General features: G+C 47.8%; 2 protein-coding genes across 2 annotated transcripts; one reads left to right on the top strand and one right to left on the bottom strand.

Annotated features, from left to right (window-relative positions):
• Positions 1 to 197: 197 nt before the first annotated feature.
• Positions 198 to 2,420, bottom strand: N7478_002977 (OSTA/TMEM184 family protein; the record flags this gene model as incomplete). Its single annotated transcript, XM_056919191.1, has 7 exons — positions 198 to 342; positions 424 to 785; positions 843 to 1,883; positions 1,940 to 2,027; positions 2,093 to 2,146; positions 2,214 to 2,231; positions 2,311 to 2,420. The coding sequence occupies 7 exons, from the start codon at positions 2,418 to 2,420 to the stop codon at positions 198 to 200; spliced, it is 1,818 nt and encodes a 605-aa protein (XP_056782349.1).
• A 349-nt stretch (positions 2,421 to 2,769) lies between these two features.
• N7478_002976 (uncharacterized protein) lies at positions 2,770 to 12,596 on the top strand (the record flags this gene model as incomplete). Its single annotated transcript, XM_056919190.1, has 3 exons — positions 2,770 to 2,825; positions 2,885 to 2,920; positions 2,969 to 12,596. 3 exons carry the CDS (start codon positions 2,770 to 2,772, stop codon positions 12,594 to 12,596), a joined length of 9,720 nt encoding a protein of 3,239 aa, XP_056782348.1.
• Between the last annotated feature and the right edge of the window lie 1,037 nt (positions 12,597 to 13,633).

Genomic DNA, 13,633 nt, shown 5'->3' with positions numbered 1-13,633 from the left:
TGCGTCTTAGGAGGAGAGCATTACAATTGGTTCATTCATTGAGTTTAATTTCGTGTATGGTTTAGATAAAAAGCCTCTGATCGAGTGCGAGACAAACTACAATGCACTAAGAACGAATCAGTTCCCAGGATCGAGGAGATTTTAAATCCTCAAAGATATCAAAAGATAAACCCCGAAAAAACAAAGGGGAGTGCGATTTATTTGCCCCACACATTATCATCATCCAAAGCAGCGTAGGCCCATCGCGTAGTGGCTGGTTCATCTTGGGTTCGTTGGGTTGGGGTGTTTTGGGCCGGGGCTTCGGGCTCAGCCTCTTCTTCGATTGGCTGTCCGGATGGTCTTCTAGATCGTAGGAGACAGGGTTAATTGCATATTACTTCTCAGGGCGCGAAATAAAATAAGAATTCATTGGGTGAAACTTACGAGAAGCGTCGAGCATCGGCTCCCGTCCATGCAGATCCCGTTTCGCGCTGTAACTGAGCTCGTTCTTCTTCCTCTGCTTCTTCATTCTCCACCACGAGGTCAACAAGCTGGCTCCGCTGTGACTGGTGGGAGCTCGTGGAGCTGGCGTTGCGCTGCAAGGGACTTGGTCCACTGGAGCTTTTGCTTGACTTGCGTGAGGCATTGGGATCTCGCCCGCCTTCGCTGCCCGACGCTCGGCCTTTGCGGTGAGAGCGGGACTTTTTGACATGGCCTCCCATGTGAGAAGATTGAGACTCTTGGTAGCCCCTGGTTATAGGTAGCCGTTGGTCTCGGGGAATTTCGTTGGCGGTGATGACCGGGTACTAAAAAATGGTTCAATTAATGTCCCGAGAAACAAGAACAGCTCAACGGTGACTTACATTCCAATCACCAAACTCTAGTGCCCGTGCATTGGTGAATAGATGTTCATCATCGTCGTCTAAGGTAACTTCAATCTCGCTGTAGGATTGGTATCGGCCCGCGGAACTACGACTACCGCGCTCGCTGCGAACACGCGAACTGGAGTCGCCGCCAGCCAGAAGTGGCGTGCGACTATCAGACTCTCCAGGTCTGCTGGCCTCACCTGGTTTTGGAATCCAGTATTTGGCCTTGCCTCCCCGTTCATACCGCATGCCTTCCATCACTCGCTTGACCCGTGATTCAGACTCCTCATGAGCAATTATATTATCGCCCGAGTCGAAGATTCGGTAGCCATAATTCTCTCCACGGAGGGTGATCTTCGTGTCCTCGATGAGATCCAGGGGTCCAAATGCGTCTCGCAAGGCATACTTCACGGGCATCCGTGCGGCTGAGACAGTGGGGTCTGCATAATCGTGCCACGAGAAGGCATACCAATGTGCAAGTGCAAAAAAGGGCATTTCAAAACAGAGCAAACTGTCTTGGATCGCAGCCGCAAGATTATCTGGGGTATACCCCGCCACGCCATTTCCAAGAGCCCCTAGCCACTGCAAAATGGACAAGAAGAATCCTTGCCAGTACGAAGCAAAGATAATCAGTTTGACACAGAGGAATTTAGGGATAGGGCGAAATGGTAAAAGGTCGTCGTGCATACACACCCAGAATAACGCAAGAGAATATAAACTGAGGGTGACGCTGACGTTATATATGATGCCGGTCCACAAATAGCCCGACTTGATATCCAGGAACCCCTCATGGTATGTATCCGTTGCTTTCATCACAATGGAAGCTAAAGCGAGAACAGGCTTCAACCAGGCATATTGGAGAATGCCGCGCTTGACAGCCAGGAAGGTATGCGGGTCAGAGATATCGACTTTCGGGAGGAAGTGGTTGAGTGGCCAGGCATGCGATACTGGTGGTCGGCCATGAGCCATAATAATGAGTGCTCGCTCACCCCCAAGGAAGTTGATCAGCAGCTGAAAAAAGGTATATATCGTGAATGCCTGTTGAAGATATGTATCAGCATTGCCCGGTTATTCGTTCAAATCGTCTAATGTACCTCATAGATATCACGAATAGGGTCAAGGAATTGAGCTGCGGTGAGCGAGACGATGCTCGTCCATGATGCCGCTGCAAATATTGGGACCCTTGTGTCTGTCAGTCTGTTGTTTTTCGTAGATAACCCCGATGTGGTCTATAAGCCAAAACTCACAAGAGGAGAATGCGCACAACATATCTCTGCAGCAGCGGCTTTCGGTAGTTTTTACTGTGCGAAAAAAATTCGAATTAGTAGCTATCGGAGGAGGGGGCGTATTGGCAATCGAAGCTCGTACGTTTGGAACCAAATGGATCTGTAAATAGAAGAGGGATATTAGCTTCAGAATCCAAAGACGAACAGCACCAAGTGAAGCCTCAAGAATCTCAACTCACATAATAGCTAGTAGCGACGCTACCAGAGCCGATACACCAGCAACAATAATGATCGCTCGAGCTAGGCTGGAGCCTGTTCCTCCGCCCGGGACGGTCTTTACGGCCTCCATGATCAAGTTGAAAGTGACAAACGCGGATGAGAATGAGCCGCGAATTTAAATACAGCAGGTCATTTCGTAAACTCGTCAGGGGCGTAATACATGGTGGACTGGGCGCGCGCAGAGAGCGGGAGAGCTCAAGGAGTAGATTGTGCCAGGAGTCGTGTTCCGATGACGATCACTCTCGTGACACCGCCTTAGATTAAACATCGCGAATCCCGGATCTTGAGCTTCAGGACTACCGCGTTCTTCCCCATTTTCTGGAGCTTTGGAATGATACTGCTCATTCACTGGGCTCGTCAGTCACGAGTCAGTCTGTCTCTTTGAAGATGCTCGCGCCAGCTGGCGGATTCAGGGAGAAATGACCAGCACCAGCTTGACGGCCTCTTATCTGACGCCGGACCCAAGCTTCAATTGGTCCGTTGCATTTGGAACCAGTGCCAGATAGCTGGATTATTTACTAAATTTATACTTAGGTTTTTCCTCTTAGAGCTGATTGTCTGCTGTATTCTGTGAGTTGTTTCCCCACTATGTCTTTGGATCGTCACTAATTGATCTAGTGTGTTGTTCTTCCTGCTTTACTTTAATCGCCTTTTCGCGGCCTTGCTCTCCTACGGAATTCGAGCTTACACCTGGCACTACTACCGTGTATATGTCGATATCAATGCGCTTCAAATATCCTTCCTGGGTGGGAGGATATTCTTCAAAGGCATACGATACCATGGAGTAAACGAGACAATTTTCATTCATGGAGGCTTCATAACATGGCGGTATTGGAAACGTGTGGTGGAACGTACCGATCTTTCCGACAATGAATCGAAAGTGAACGAAGACAAAAGTTCACAAGAAGGACACAATGGTTCTGCTTCTGCCGGTCCCTGGGCGCATGGCAGCGACGATGGCGGGCTTGGGGAGCAAGGTGGAGTGCAAAAGACAATTGATCTACCATGTCGTCTTTCAATCAAAGTTTACGGTCTAGAATGGTTTATTTACAATCGCACGCCTGCCTATGATAGTATTCTTGCTGGCTTTGGATACACTAACTATGAGTGGGACGACGAGGAGAACAACGCATCTTCTCAAGCCGATGAACAGCCAAAGCGAACGGAAACTAGCTTCACCATGGGATCTGCTACTGGAAAGAAGAAGAGCTTTGACAACATCTCCAGACAGAACACGACCGAAAGAGTACGTCCCGAATACGAGGACACCGAAATCCGAAAGTCTGAACTTTCTGACCCTGTGTCAAATATGCTTGAACTTCTGCCAGTGAAACTCGATTGCATCAAAGGAGCGATTGTGATGGGAAATCAACATACTCGATCTGTCTTGACAACGACGTTTGATGCTGCCACAGGCAACGTTGCTGCTTGCAAGGCTGGTCCCCTGGATTTGTATCGTCAATCCTTCTCTTTTCAATTGAAGCACCCTGTGATTCAAATGAGACCGAACCCCGACTTTAAACAGACCCAACTATCCGCCGCAAAAGTTCTGGGCAGAACCGAAGATGAAGAGCCGATACCGAAGCAGAAGCGAAGAAACTTCTTCAGCTATCGCTTTCATAGGCGCAAAATATGGCATGGGATTCGCGACCTAGTTCCTTACTTCCAAACCTCAGTCGAGTCATTTCACATGGATGATAGACATGGATCAAATATGCCTAAAAGCCAAGCCGAATTTCCGGATACCGTCCACTGGACTGGTCTCTCCCGATATTTAGACGCAGAGAATGATGACGACCATGAAAAATGGAACGCAGTTGAATATGGCCGATTTTCCACTATTCTCGATGGCACTGGCTTGGACTTGACATACTTTTGGGATATACCAGGGCGCGTTAGGCCTGAGCATCTCATACCGATGGAGCAGCAATCCCAGAATATCAATCACGCCCCTCCTCCGGAATGGGGAATTGATCTCAAAATAGATGGCGGGACGATCAACTATGGGCCATGGACTGACAGGGAACGAGTTGGCCTTCAAAACGTCTTCTTTCCTAATTTTTACCGCAGCGCAGAAGCTGCAGAGCCCCTAGTGGCCGGTGTCTTGAGACAAAGCACTACGTTCAAATTACACATCGAGATCAGTGATGAACTTACACTTCGTATTCCCACGCGAGAGCAATCTAAAGACTGGCAGTGGAAAGGTCGAGCAGACGCCGTTGGGGGTACAGCAAAAGTAAAGAAACCCAACGACAGAAAGAAGTCGCGCGCAAAGGAAGGCGAAAAGGGTCACTTTGGCCCCGACATCCGTCCCTTCGGATGGCTATCCCTTCGTGTGGGCCCCGACTCTACCATTACATATTCGATGAACATGGCTGCGTCAAGCTCGGGATACCATAATGAGTTGGCAATTGACTTGCGCGAATCTAAACTCTCGTCTAGTGTCAACCACGGACTACTTTGGCAATCCCCTCGACAGCTCATTCTTTGTGATTTATCTAATCCCCTCTGTTGGAATACATTGCGATCTTGGAGGTTCGGTGTGGAAAGTCATGATATGGAACTTTTTCTGCTACGAGATCACATTTTCCTGTTGACTGATCTTGTGAGCGATTGGGCATCAGGCCCTCCGTCTGAGTACTATACCTACGTACCTTTCATCTATAACATCGACCTTACCTTTTCGAACTTGCAACTTTTGGTCAATGTGAATGATCGCAACATCATCAGTAATCCTTCAGACCGGGAGGATAACCGGTTTATTGTTATCAAGGGCAAACAATTGACATCCAGTGTTTTGATTCCCCTCAACAAGTACCAACCCGAGCAGAATGCGATAGAGTTCAATATCAATCTTCAAGATGGTGCTGTGGACCATTTGAACCCTGGTTGGGATACACTACATGCATTTCTACCAGAATCATCCATGGCGACACTGGATAGCCTTACCATCGACGGGTCTTATAACTATTTTCTCTCAACCTCGCCAGACTTGACAGACACCCTCGTTCTGAATATCCATGGGGGGTCACCTCGACTCTATCTTTACGGTTTTTTGATCAAGAGCTTCCTGATCATCAAAGATAATTACTTTGGAGATGAGATGCATTTCAGGACTTTGGAAGAATACCAAGAGCTGGCTTACGCTGAGGAACCGCCCGCAAATCCCTCAGGCATCAATCCAAACCGAAAGTCAAATGATATGGATGTCTTAGTGCACGCTACTGTGGACAGTCCTTGTGCTCTGCTGCCAGAAAACATTTATGACCACTTCAAGTGCACGAGGCTTCGTGTCGCATCTTTGGAAATTGACCTACGATTCACCAATTATTACATGGATATGCAAATTTCTTTAAGTCCAGCCAAATTAGATCTTCAGTCAACTCAAATAGATGGTTCCACGTCCATATCCGACACCCAGCTCTTTCTTGACGGAGCTTCCATTTACGGTCATCGTCTCTTCGGACTGCCTCCTGCGGAGCCTACCTACGTCTGTAATTGGGATTTCGACATTGGCAAAATATTGGGTGAATGCTCGCCTGATTTCCTGACATGTCTAGCTTCTAGCCTCAAAAGCTTTGATTTCACTTTTGACAATGAGGAAAATACCCTACACACTCTCTTCCCCCCCGTCCTTCATGATGTGACTTTTTTGAGGGCCAACATAAGCTCAATCAATGTTGCAGTGCTGCTCGATCAAACCGCTCTTGTCTTGAGCTCAAGCCCTATAACTGTTAATTTTAATGATTGGGCCACCTCGAAGTTCTCGAAGCGTATGAGCTTGCTCGTCCCTAATCTGACCTTTGCCGCGGTAGATCGCCAGTTAGCAACTGATGCTCTTCGAACACCCGAGAAGATAGTCGACCCCCTGGGGATTTTCCAGTTGACGATTGGTCTTAAAATGGCCCTCCGGAAAAATGACATTGCTGAAAGTCGACGATTACAGCAAGAACATATTCGTATCCATGATCAGCGAACCCATCGTGCTCAGTGGCTGCTTTTTGACTGGGAAGAGATTGCCCCAGTATCATCTTTTACAAAAGAGGGCGAGTTTTCAATTCCCACTATGGCTATACCCTCAATGCCCGAGCCCATACATCGAAGACCAGGAACAGGAACGACAAATGCTCCATCTTACAGGGACTTCTCAGGGCCTCAATTCTCTGGAGGTGCTAGCAGTTTTCTTGTCCATTCTGAAACATCGAGTCTCAAAAGTGCCAAAATTCGTGGGAATCATTCCGCTCGCTCTGTGTCCAGCTCGAGCACAAAGTCCATTCGCCGGCCACTTCCATCTCACCTCGATGATAGCTGGAGCACGATACGAGCTAATCGTGCTAATAGAGCTAAAGATAATGGAAGCTTTGCTTGTATGACCCCTAGATCGACTTCATATTCTCGTGCTGCGATCAGAGATGCGAACCCTTGGATCCAACCCCAGTTTTCTTATCACAAGCTTTCGCTGGATACTTCCGAGATGCCCTCGGCAATAAACGAAGAGGATGGAGAAAGAGAAGATGGTACCTATCCGACACCAAAGTCCATGTTCCTGACTTTCGAAGATAACGAAACAACCTACACCAATCTGGCTTTAGATCTCCCACTGGGAATAAGAGGCTTTTGTACCCCACGGTTTTTATTCTCTTTATCTGCCCTATTGGATGGTCTAGAACCAAGACATCCAGTTCAAATCATCGATTCTCTGCAAAAAGATGTGATATCTGATATAGTAGGCTACGAAAAGTCCATGAGCCAACCAAAGAAAGCAACTTCCGTTGCTCTTCGCATCCCATCTATTCAACTGAGGCTAGTTGATCTCTCAGAGTCGCCAATGAACAGCCAAATTGAATTGAGAGATGAATACAACATTGAAATCCGACATCTTCAATTGGAGTTTCGAAGACGTGTTCAACGACAGAAAGGTGACCTTCTTGATGGCCTCAAACAAGGTATAACCGTTCATGCTGCGGCAGACCGTTTCTCTGTTTGTGTTGAAGGAAGTCGCACAGACACTCTCCAGGAGAAAGCAGCGTTTAACTGCAACTTCAGTGATATGAATTTCTGGCTTGTGGCATCTCCTAATATCAGTTCGCATCTGCAAATGCGGACGTTCAATACTGTGACGTCTCCCAAATCAGTGGAAAGGCTTGCATTGCTGGTTCGCCGAGCCACGACGATGTTCGACTCTGTTGCATCGTCATTTCTGCACGTCTCAACCGCAAGTCAACGACGCCTTCAGTTCATCATCTACTTTGCAACACAGGCAGCATCCGGTATCCCAGACCCTATCTTCCTCACTCGCATCTCTAATGTCCTTCGAGTGGCATCAACTCATCTGAGACAACATGATTCTTGGAAGATTCTTTGTCGCATTCGAAACATTTACAAAGGCCTTCCAGTGCGCCAGCAACGCGAGCTAGAAGATCAATGCCTCTCTGACAATTTTCCATTGCCAGATGATGCTAAATCTACTATATTGACTGGATTTGATCGATGGCGGGCATGGGATCTCGCGCATGTTGATAAGAGTTATGTCATGCGCAGAATATGGTCAAACCCAGAGCCTGAGAAGCCTATCGCCAAGCCTTCCTTTTCCTTTTCTTGCACAATCAAGACTTTTAGGTTCTCCTTAGACCCTGGCCCAAGGGAAAGTGATTTCATTGTTGAAGACTTCTCGACAGCGACATCAGTTGTACCTGACAAGATTGTGCAAGATGGCGATGCCATGAAACTCAAAAAGCTCGTTATATTGCAGATTTATTGCTCTTCTGCGGCGCTACGTTTGCGATGGGAGGTCTTAGATCTGGTAGAAGGCTTGGTGAAAGCTATGTCAACAGTCAAACTGGAGTCTCAGCCCGCCCAATCTTCTCAAGGCAGCAGAATGAAAGACCCAACAGAATTGCAAATTGTCTTCGGCACAGACTTTGGGTCTGTCACCCTGGACGGAATCAACGTCAAACTTGCATTGGTCTCGAAGGCGCTACGAGGCTCTGTCGTTCACAGCTCGCAAAGCACTGGATCTGTTGACAAGAATGACCTGGCCGTTCTATTCAGCGCGAACGCGTGTTCATCTGAGCTAGTGAGCCATGCTGGGTCTCTGATGCTTTCAAAAATCGCGAATCCATATCTGTATCTCTCTCTCGTCTCTGAAGATCATGCACAACAGAGCAAGCATGATTGGAGGGTTGTCGGCTCATGCAGAAAACTTCGCTACGAAATGAAAGAGGACCCTGTTAGTCTAGCACATGTTGTGGATCGCGTCATTGAGGACGAGGTTCGTTATATTCAGCAGCTCATGAACAACATCAACCCTCCAAGTACTCCAAGTTCGGAAGTCAATCAACTACCGGAATACAAGAAACCGTCCCACCACCGCATCAATGTGGCTATGTTTCTGGACGATTATCAGTTAAGGTTCTCTCTTCTTCCATCCTTGACCTACTTGATTTCTGGGGATGTAGCTCGGCTATCAGTCATGCCCACAGAATCTTCCAAGATTGAGGTCGACTTTGATGTCAAGCATAACACTCACACCTTCTTGTCGGGAGAAGGAAACAAAACCCGCTCGCTCTCGCAACTTGAGATTCCCCCCGTCAATGGTCGGATCCTTGCAAATGTGCTGTCTAACCGCAAGGAATTCGAAGTCGATTTGATTATTGAACACATTCGGCTTGAAGCCAGTGCCGTTCGAAGTCTTTTGGCTGTTTTGACTGGACCAGATGTCGCTCATCTTCTAGAAGACCTCAAACAAAATGTCAATGTACTCCAGTCACACCTTGGCGACGTTGTCACACTTCCCAAGGCCAAACCGGATCCCAAACCCTCTACAGAAGAGTCGATGATACTGTACAAAGCTAGGCTCACCATGGCTGGCTTTGAGATACATGCTATCGCACCAGGCTTGAACGGAAAAGAATACAATGCAGAAATGGTTTTCAGCCTGGGCACGATGCAAATGCGTCTTCAGAATGGACTAGATCGCGGGTACACCATGGAATATCCCGAGTTTAGCATCGATGCATCTCAGATAAACTTCCAGCTGCGGCGTCTGGAGAGAACTAAAGCCAAGTCCTATGGTGGCTTCGCATTTGCCGTCAAATTTGTGGGGACCTCCGCTGTACGTGAAAATGGAGAGGTCACGAGAGCCTACAATTTCACAAGCGATAAATTCGACATCGAACTTTTCGCCGAGACAGCTGCCCTAGTAGTAGACATTGCGATTCACACACAGGAGCGTATCAAAACTTTAGATCTTTCTCATGAAGTTAAGCGTCTACGCAGGCTCCGGCATCGCAACCACAATGGAGCAAATGATGCGCAACCAGATATGCCAAAGATTCATGTCAACGATAATGATGATGGTGACGCGCCAGCACAGCCTTTCCTCAATGCTCTCTACTCGTTCCACTTCCGGGATGTCCAAGTCGCATGGAACATGTCAACTCCGCTGTCCGCTGGCTCTGGTCGTCAACCAGAAGATCTCGTTTTCTCAATTCGCCAATTTGAGTTGTCAAATAAGAAGAAAAATGCAGCCAAGCTGCGAATCGAAGATATGCAACTTCAGATGGTTCCATTCCGCGCTGACAGGAGAAAACGTTCGCTGAACTCTGCTCTCATGCCCCAACTTGTCTTCAACGTTGCCTATCATTCCATCGGAAAAGAACTTTGGCTCGTTTTTCATGCAGCCGGCAAATCGCTTGACATTCGTGCGACATCTGAATTTATTCTTCCGGCTAATATGATCCGCAATTCTCTCGCGTCTGCTAGCGAAGCCTTGCGTGAGGGTAAGGCTGCCTGGGCGACAAAACCATCTCCTGATCCGGAAGGTAATCCTAAAAGCCAAAATCTCTTTGGCAATCGACGACTTCGATCTCTCATCGTGGATGTCTACTTTGCTGGTGCCACAGTTTCGTTGCAAGGGAAACAAAGCCATGACCCTCGGAATTTGATGGCGGCTAACTTTATGGGCACCCGATTGTCGGAAGCAAAGTATGGTGAATACGTTCACGGAGATTCTGCGACCACCGCAACTGTCCAGGCGCCAGGAGTGGCCTTGAAAGTTCACTTCGAAGACAATGGAACAGATGATCCTGCACTCAACGCAGAGCTCAAGGTTGACCCGTCTTCTAATGTGCTGTACCCGACGCTCGTGCCCTTGGTCAAACAAATGACTACGACTATCAAGGAAATTATGGGCGATAAGGATCAAGAGCGCAGACCTCGGCGACCATCTGCCGCAGCGAAGTTGCAACCCCAAAAGCTAATGCAAGAAACTCCGTTCGGCGCGCCTGATCCAAGTTCTATCCTCGGACGCTGCAAGCTCAATCTTGGTTTGCTGTTTTGTAAACAGGAGTTCAGTCTTAGTTGTCAGCCAATCGCCAGGGTGGCCGCCACAGCACGATTCGAAAGTGTCTACGTTACGGTCAATACAATTATCTCCAATGAACAGGGCCGCTTTGTTGCACTATCCTTGGCATTCAACAATTTAGAGGCCTCTGTGAAGCATGTATATTCGAACGAATCTACGGCAAGCTTCGAAGTGCAATCTATGGTGCTATCTTTGATGAACAGCAAGCATCTTGGCCGAACCAGTGGCATGTCGGCGATCCTTAAAGTGAGCCCTATGAAAGTCGTTTTGAATGCCAAGCAGGTGCAAGATTCTTTGCTATTCCAAGAGATTTGGCTACCATCTGATGATGAGGCTAAACCCAGCTCAACCCCACAACCAGAGGTACCCATGGAACCAGAAGCTCAAACATACATCGTCCAGCGTTACCAACAGGTTGCCGCCACTTCTGCGTTCCCCTGGAACACTACGATTGCCATCGAAAGGCTGGAGATTCAACTGGATTTGGGATCCACGCTTGGCAAGGCTCAGTTTGGCATTGACAATCTGTGGGTGTCATCCAACAAGACATCTGACAGTGAGCAAAGTATGTGTATCAACTTTGACTCTATCAGCATCGAGAGCAAGGGTCGTTTGAGTGGTGTTGTGGAACTGCGGACTCTCAAAGCTCGCACCTCTATCCAATGGCCAGAATCCCGCGAAGCCGGCCACACTCCACTTATCCAGGCCTCAATCGCTTTCCATCATCTCCAAGCTAAGGTTTCTTTCGATTACCAACCTTTCTTGGTTGCACATATTGCCATGTTTGACTTTTTGATGTATAATGTTCGCGACACCACAGGACAGCAAAGTCAACGGCTCGTCAGTATTCTTGAGGGTGATGAAGTCCAGGTGTTCTGCACATCTTTGACGGCATCACAAGCTCTAGCCCTCTATCAAGCGTGGCAGAGGCTGGTCCAAGACAAGAAATCTGCTTACGAATCATCTTTACGCGAGATCGAACGATATCTTCGTCGCAAATCATCCGCCAGTCACGATCGCGTGGATGTACCAGCCAAGGAGTCGCCCAAGAAGGATGAAGAATCAGAGAGAGCGCCCATCCAGTTACACACCGGTGTGGTCGTTAGTATCCGCCATGTCAATATCGGCGCGTTCCCAAGTTCCTTCTTTGACAATCAAATATTCAAGCTGGAAGCCTACGATGCCCAGGCACGTTTCGCTGTGTCCCTGGAATCCAACAAAATCCACAGCGCATTAGGATTGACCCTGGGTCAGCTCCGAGTGGCACTCTCCGGTATCAATCGCCCCAGCTCCGCTCAGCTCGAGGACTTTTCTGTGGACGAAATCGCCCAACGAGCCTCTGGTTCCAGAGGTGGTACTATTCTGAAGGTACCTCGATTGGTTGCCGGCATGCAAACCTGGCAGGTCCCCGGCAGTCGGGAGATCGAGTATATCTTCCACAGTACCTTCGAAGGCAAAGTCGACGTGGGCTGGAACTACTCACGCATCAGTTTCATTCGTGACATGTGGGAAACACACTCTCGGGCTTTGGCATCACGGCTTGGTAAGCCGCTCGCACCGTCTGCTGTACGAATTACTGGTGGGCCTGGTAGCAGCAGCGGCAACAAAGATGCCGAAGCAGGTGGCACAGGGGCTGAGCAACAAGAAAAGATTACGGCTGTTGTCAATGTGCCCCAATCCAAATATACTTACACGGCATTGGAGCCGCCAGTAATAGAAACGCCACAGTTGCGAGACATGGGAGAGGCAACGCCACCCTTAGAGTGGATTGGGTTGCAGCGTGATAGGCTACCCAATGTCACGCACCAGATCATTATTGTGACCCTTCTCGAAATTGCGAAGGAGGTGGAAGATGCTTACGGGACTATTCTGGGGACATGATTGTTTGTACATATACCCAGGGCTCTTTAGTCTTTACTTTGATTCCATTGGCTTACGGGCGGGGCGGCCTCGTGGGCTGATAGTGATGTCTTTTTTGTATGATTGGCGTTTTCTATGGTCTTTTTGGGGCCCATTGCATTTTTTGCACTTTCTGTATTAACACCCATTTTGTTTGACAATAGAATCATTGTTTCAACTTGACTAGCAATTTATGGTTTCGATATTCTAGTATTTTAAAGCTACCAAATGTATTGCTTCCCCTCATTCTGTGCCGAGTGTATCTGAGGGGCACTCTTCGTAAGTAATTAAGCTCCCGCTGTTTACTGCCAGCTGCTTTAATGCAGGTGGTGACTTGCAGCTTTTGTATGTATTATTAATCCACCCCCGCGCGGGCGGTGAGATAGCGGGGCTTTGCACATTACAATTTTGTTGAATTTAATTACAGATAATTACAATAAGAAATAGAGACAGATAGGTGAATGACTGAAAACTAGAGTTTACTGAGGGTAATGAACCATGTCAGATATTATTCGGGCAACGTTTTCGGACGCGGAGTTAAGCTAGGTAGCTAGGTAGCTGCTTGTCTCTACAGCAGAAGCTCGGAGTACCACGGATACAGTCGGATCACATTCAATACACACAAAATATATGATTTCAAAGCCATGGAATTGGATAGAGTATAATAAGAGTCATCAAGGGTTTAAATGTGATTCATGATATTATTTGGAGAGAAAAAAAGAAGAAACCGGGAAGTTCTAACAGGTTTCGTAGTGTGTAATGGAAATCTATCAGTAACAGTAACAGAAAAAAAAAAACGCACACAAAACCCGTGAGCGGGGCACACAAGAGAGAGAGTCCCCACTTTCGCTCTCTCAATTTTTTTTCTCCCACTTTTTTATTACTGCACCCCTCCCTCCTCTTTTCTTCTTCCCTTCTCCATCCCCTTCCCTCCCCGGAGCAGTTGCACATAGACTTGCTTGATCTGGTCCAGTGGTCCTGATCATCTGTGTGTTTTCTTGCTTCTATATTTCTTTTGA

This window comes from Penicillium angulare, assembly GCF_028827245.1.
Source record: "Penicillium angulare strain IBT 27051 chromosome Unknown utg000003l_segment0_segment0, whole genome shotgun sequence".
NCBI lineage: Eukaryota > Fungi > Ascomycota > Eurotiomycetes > Eurotiales > Aspergillaceae > Penicillium > Penicillium angulare.
The sequence above is the reverse complement of the archived record's forward strand: the minus strand, read 5'-3'. Positions and strand labels throughout refer to the sequence as shown.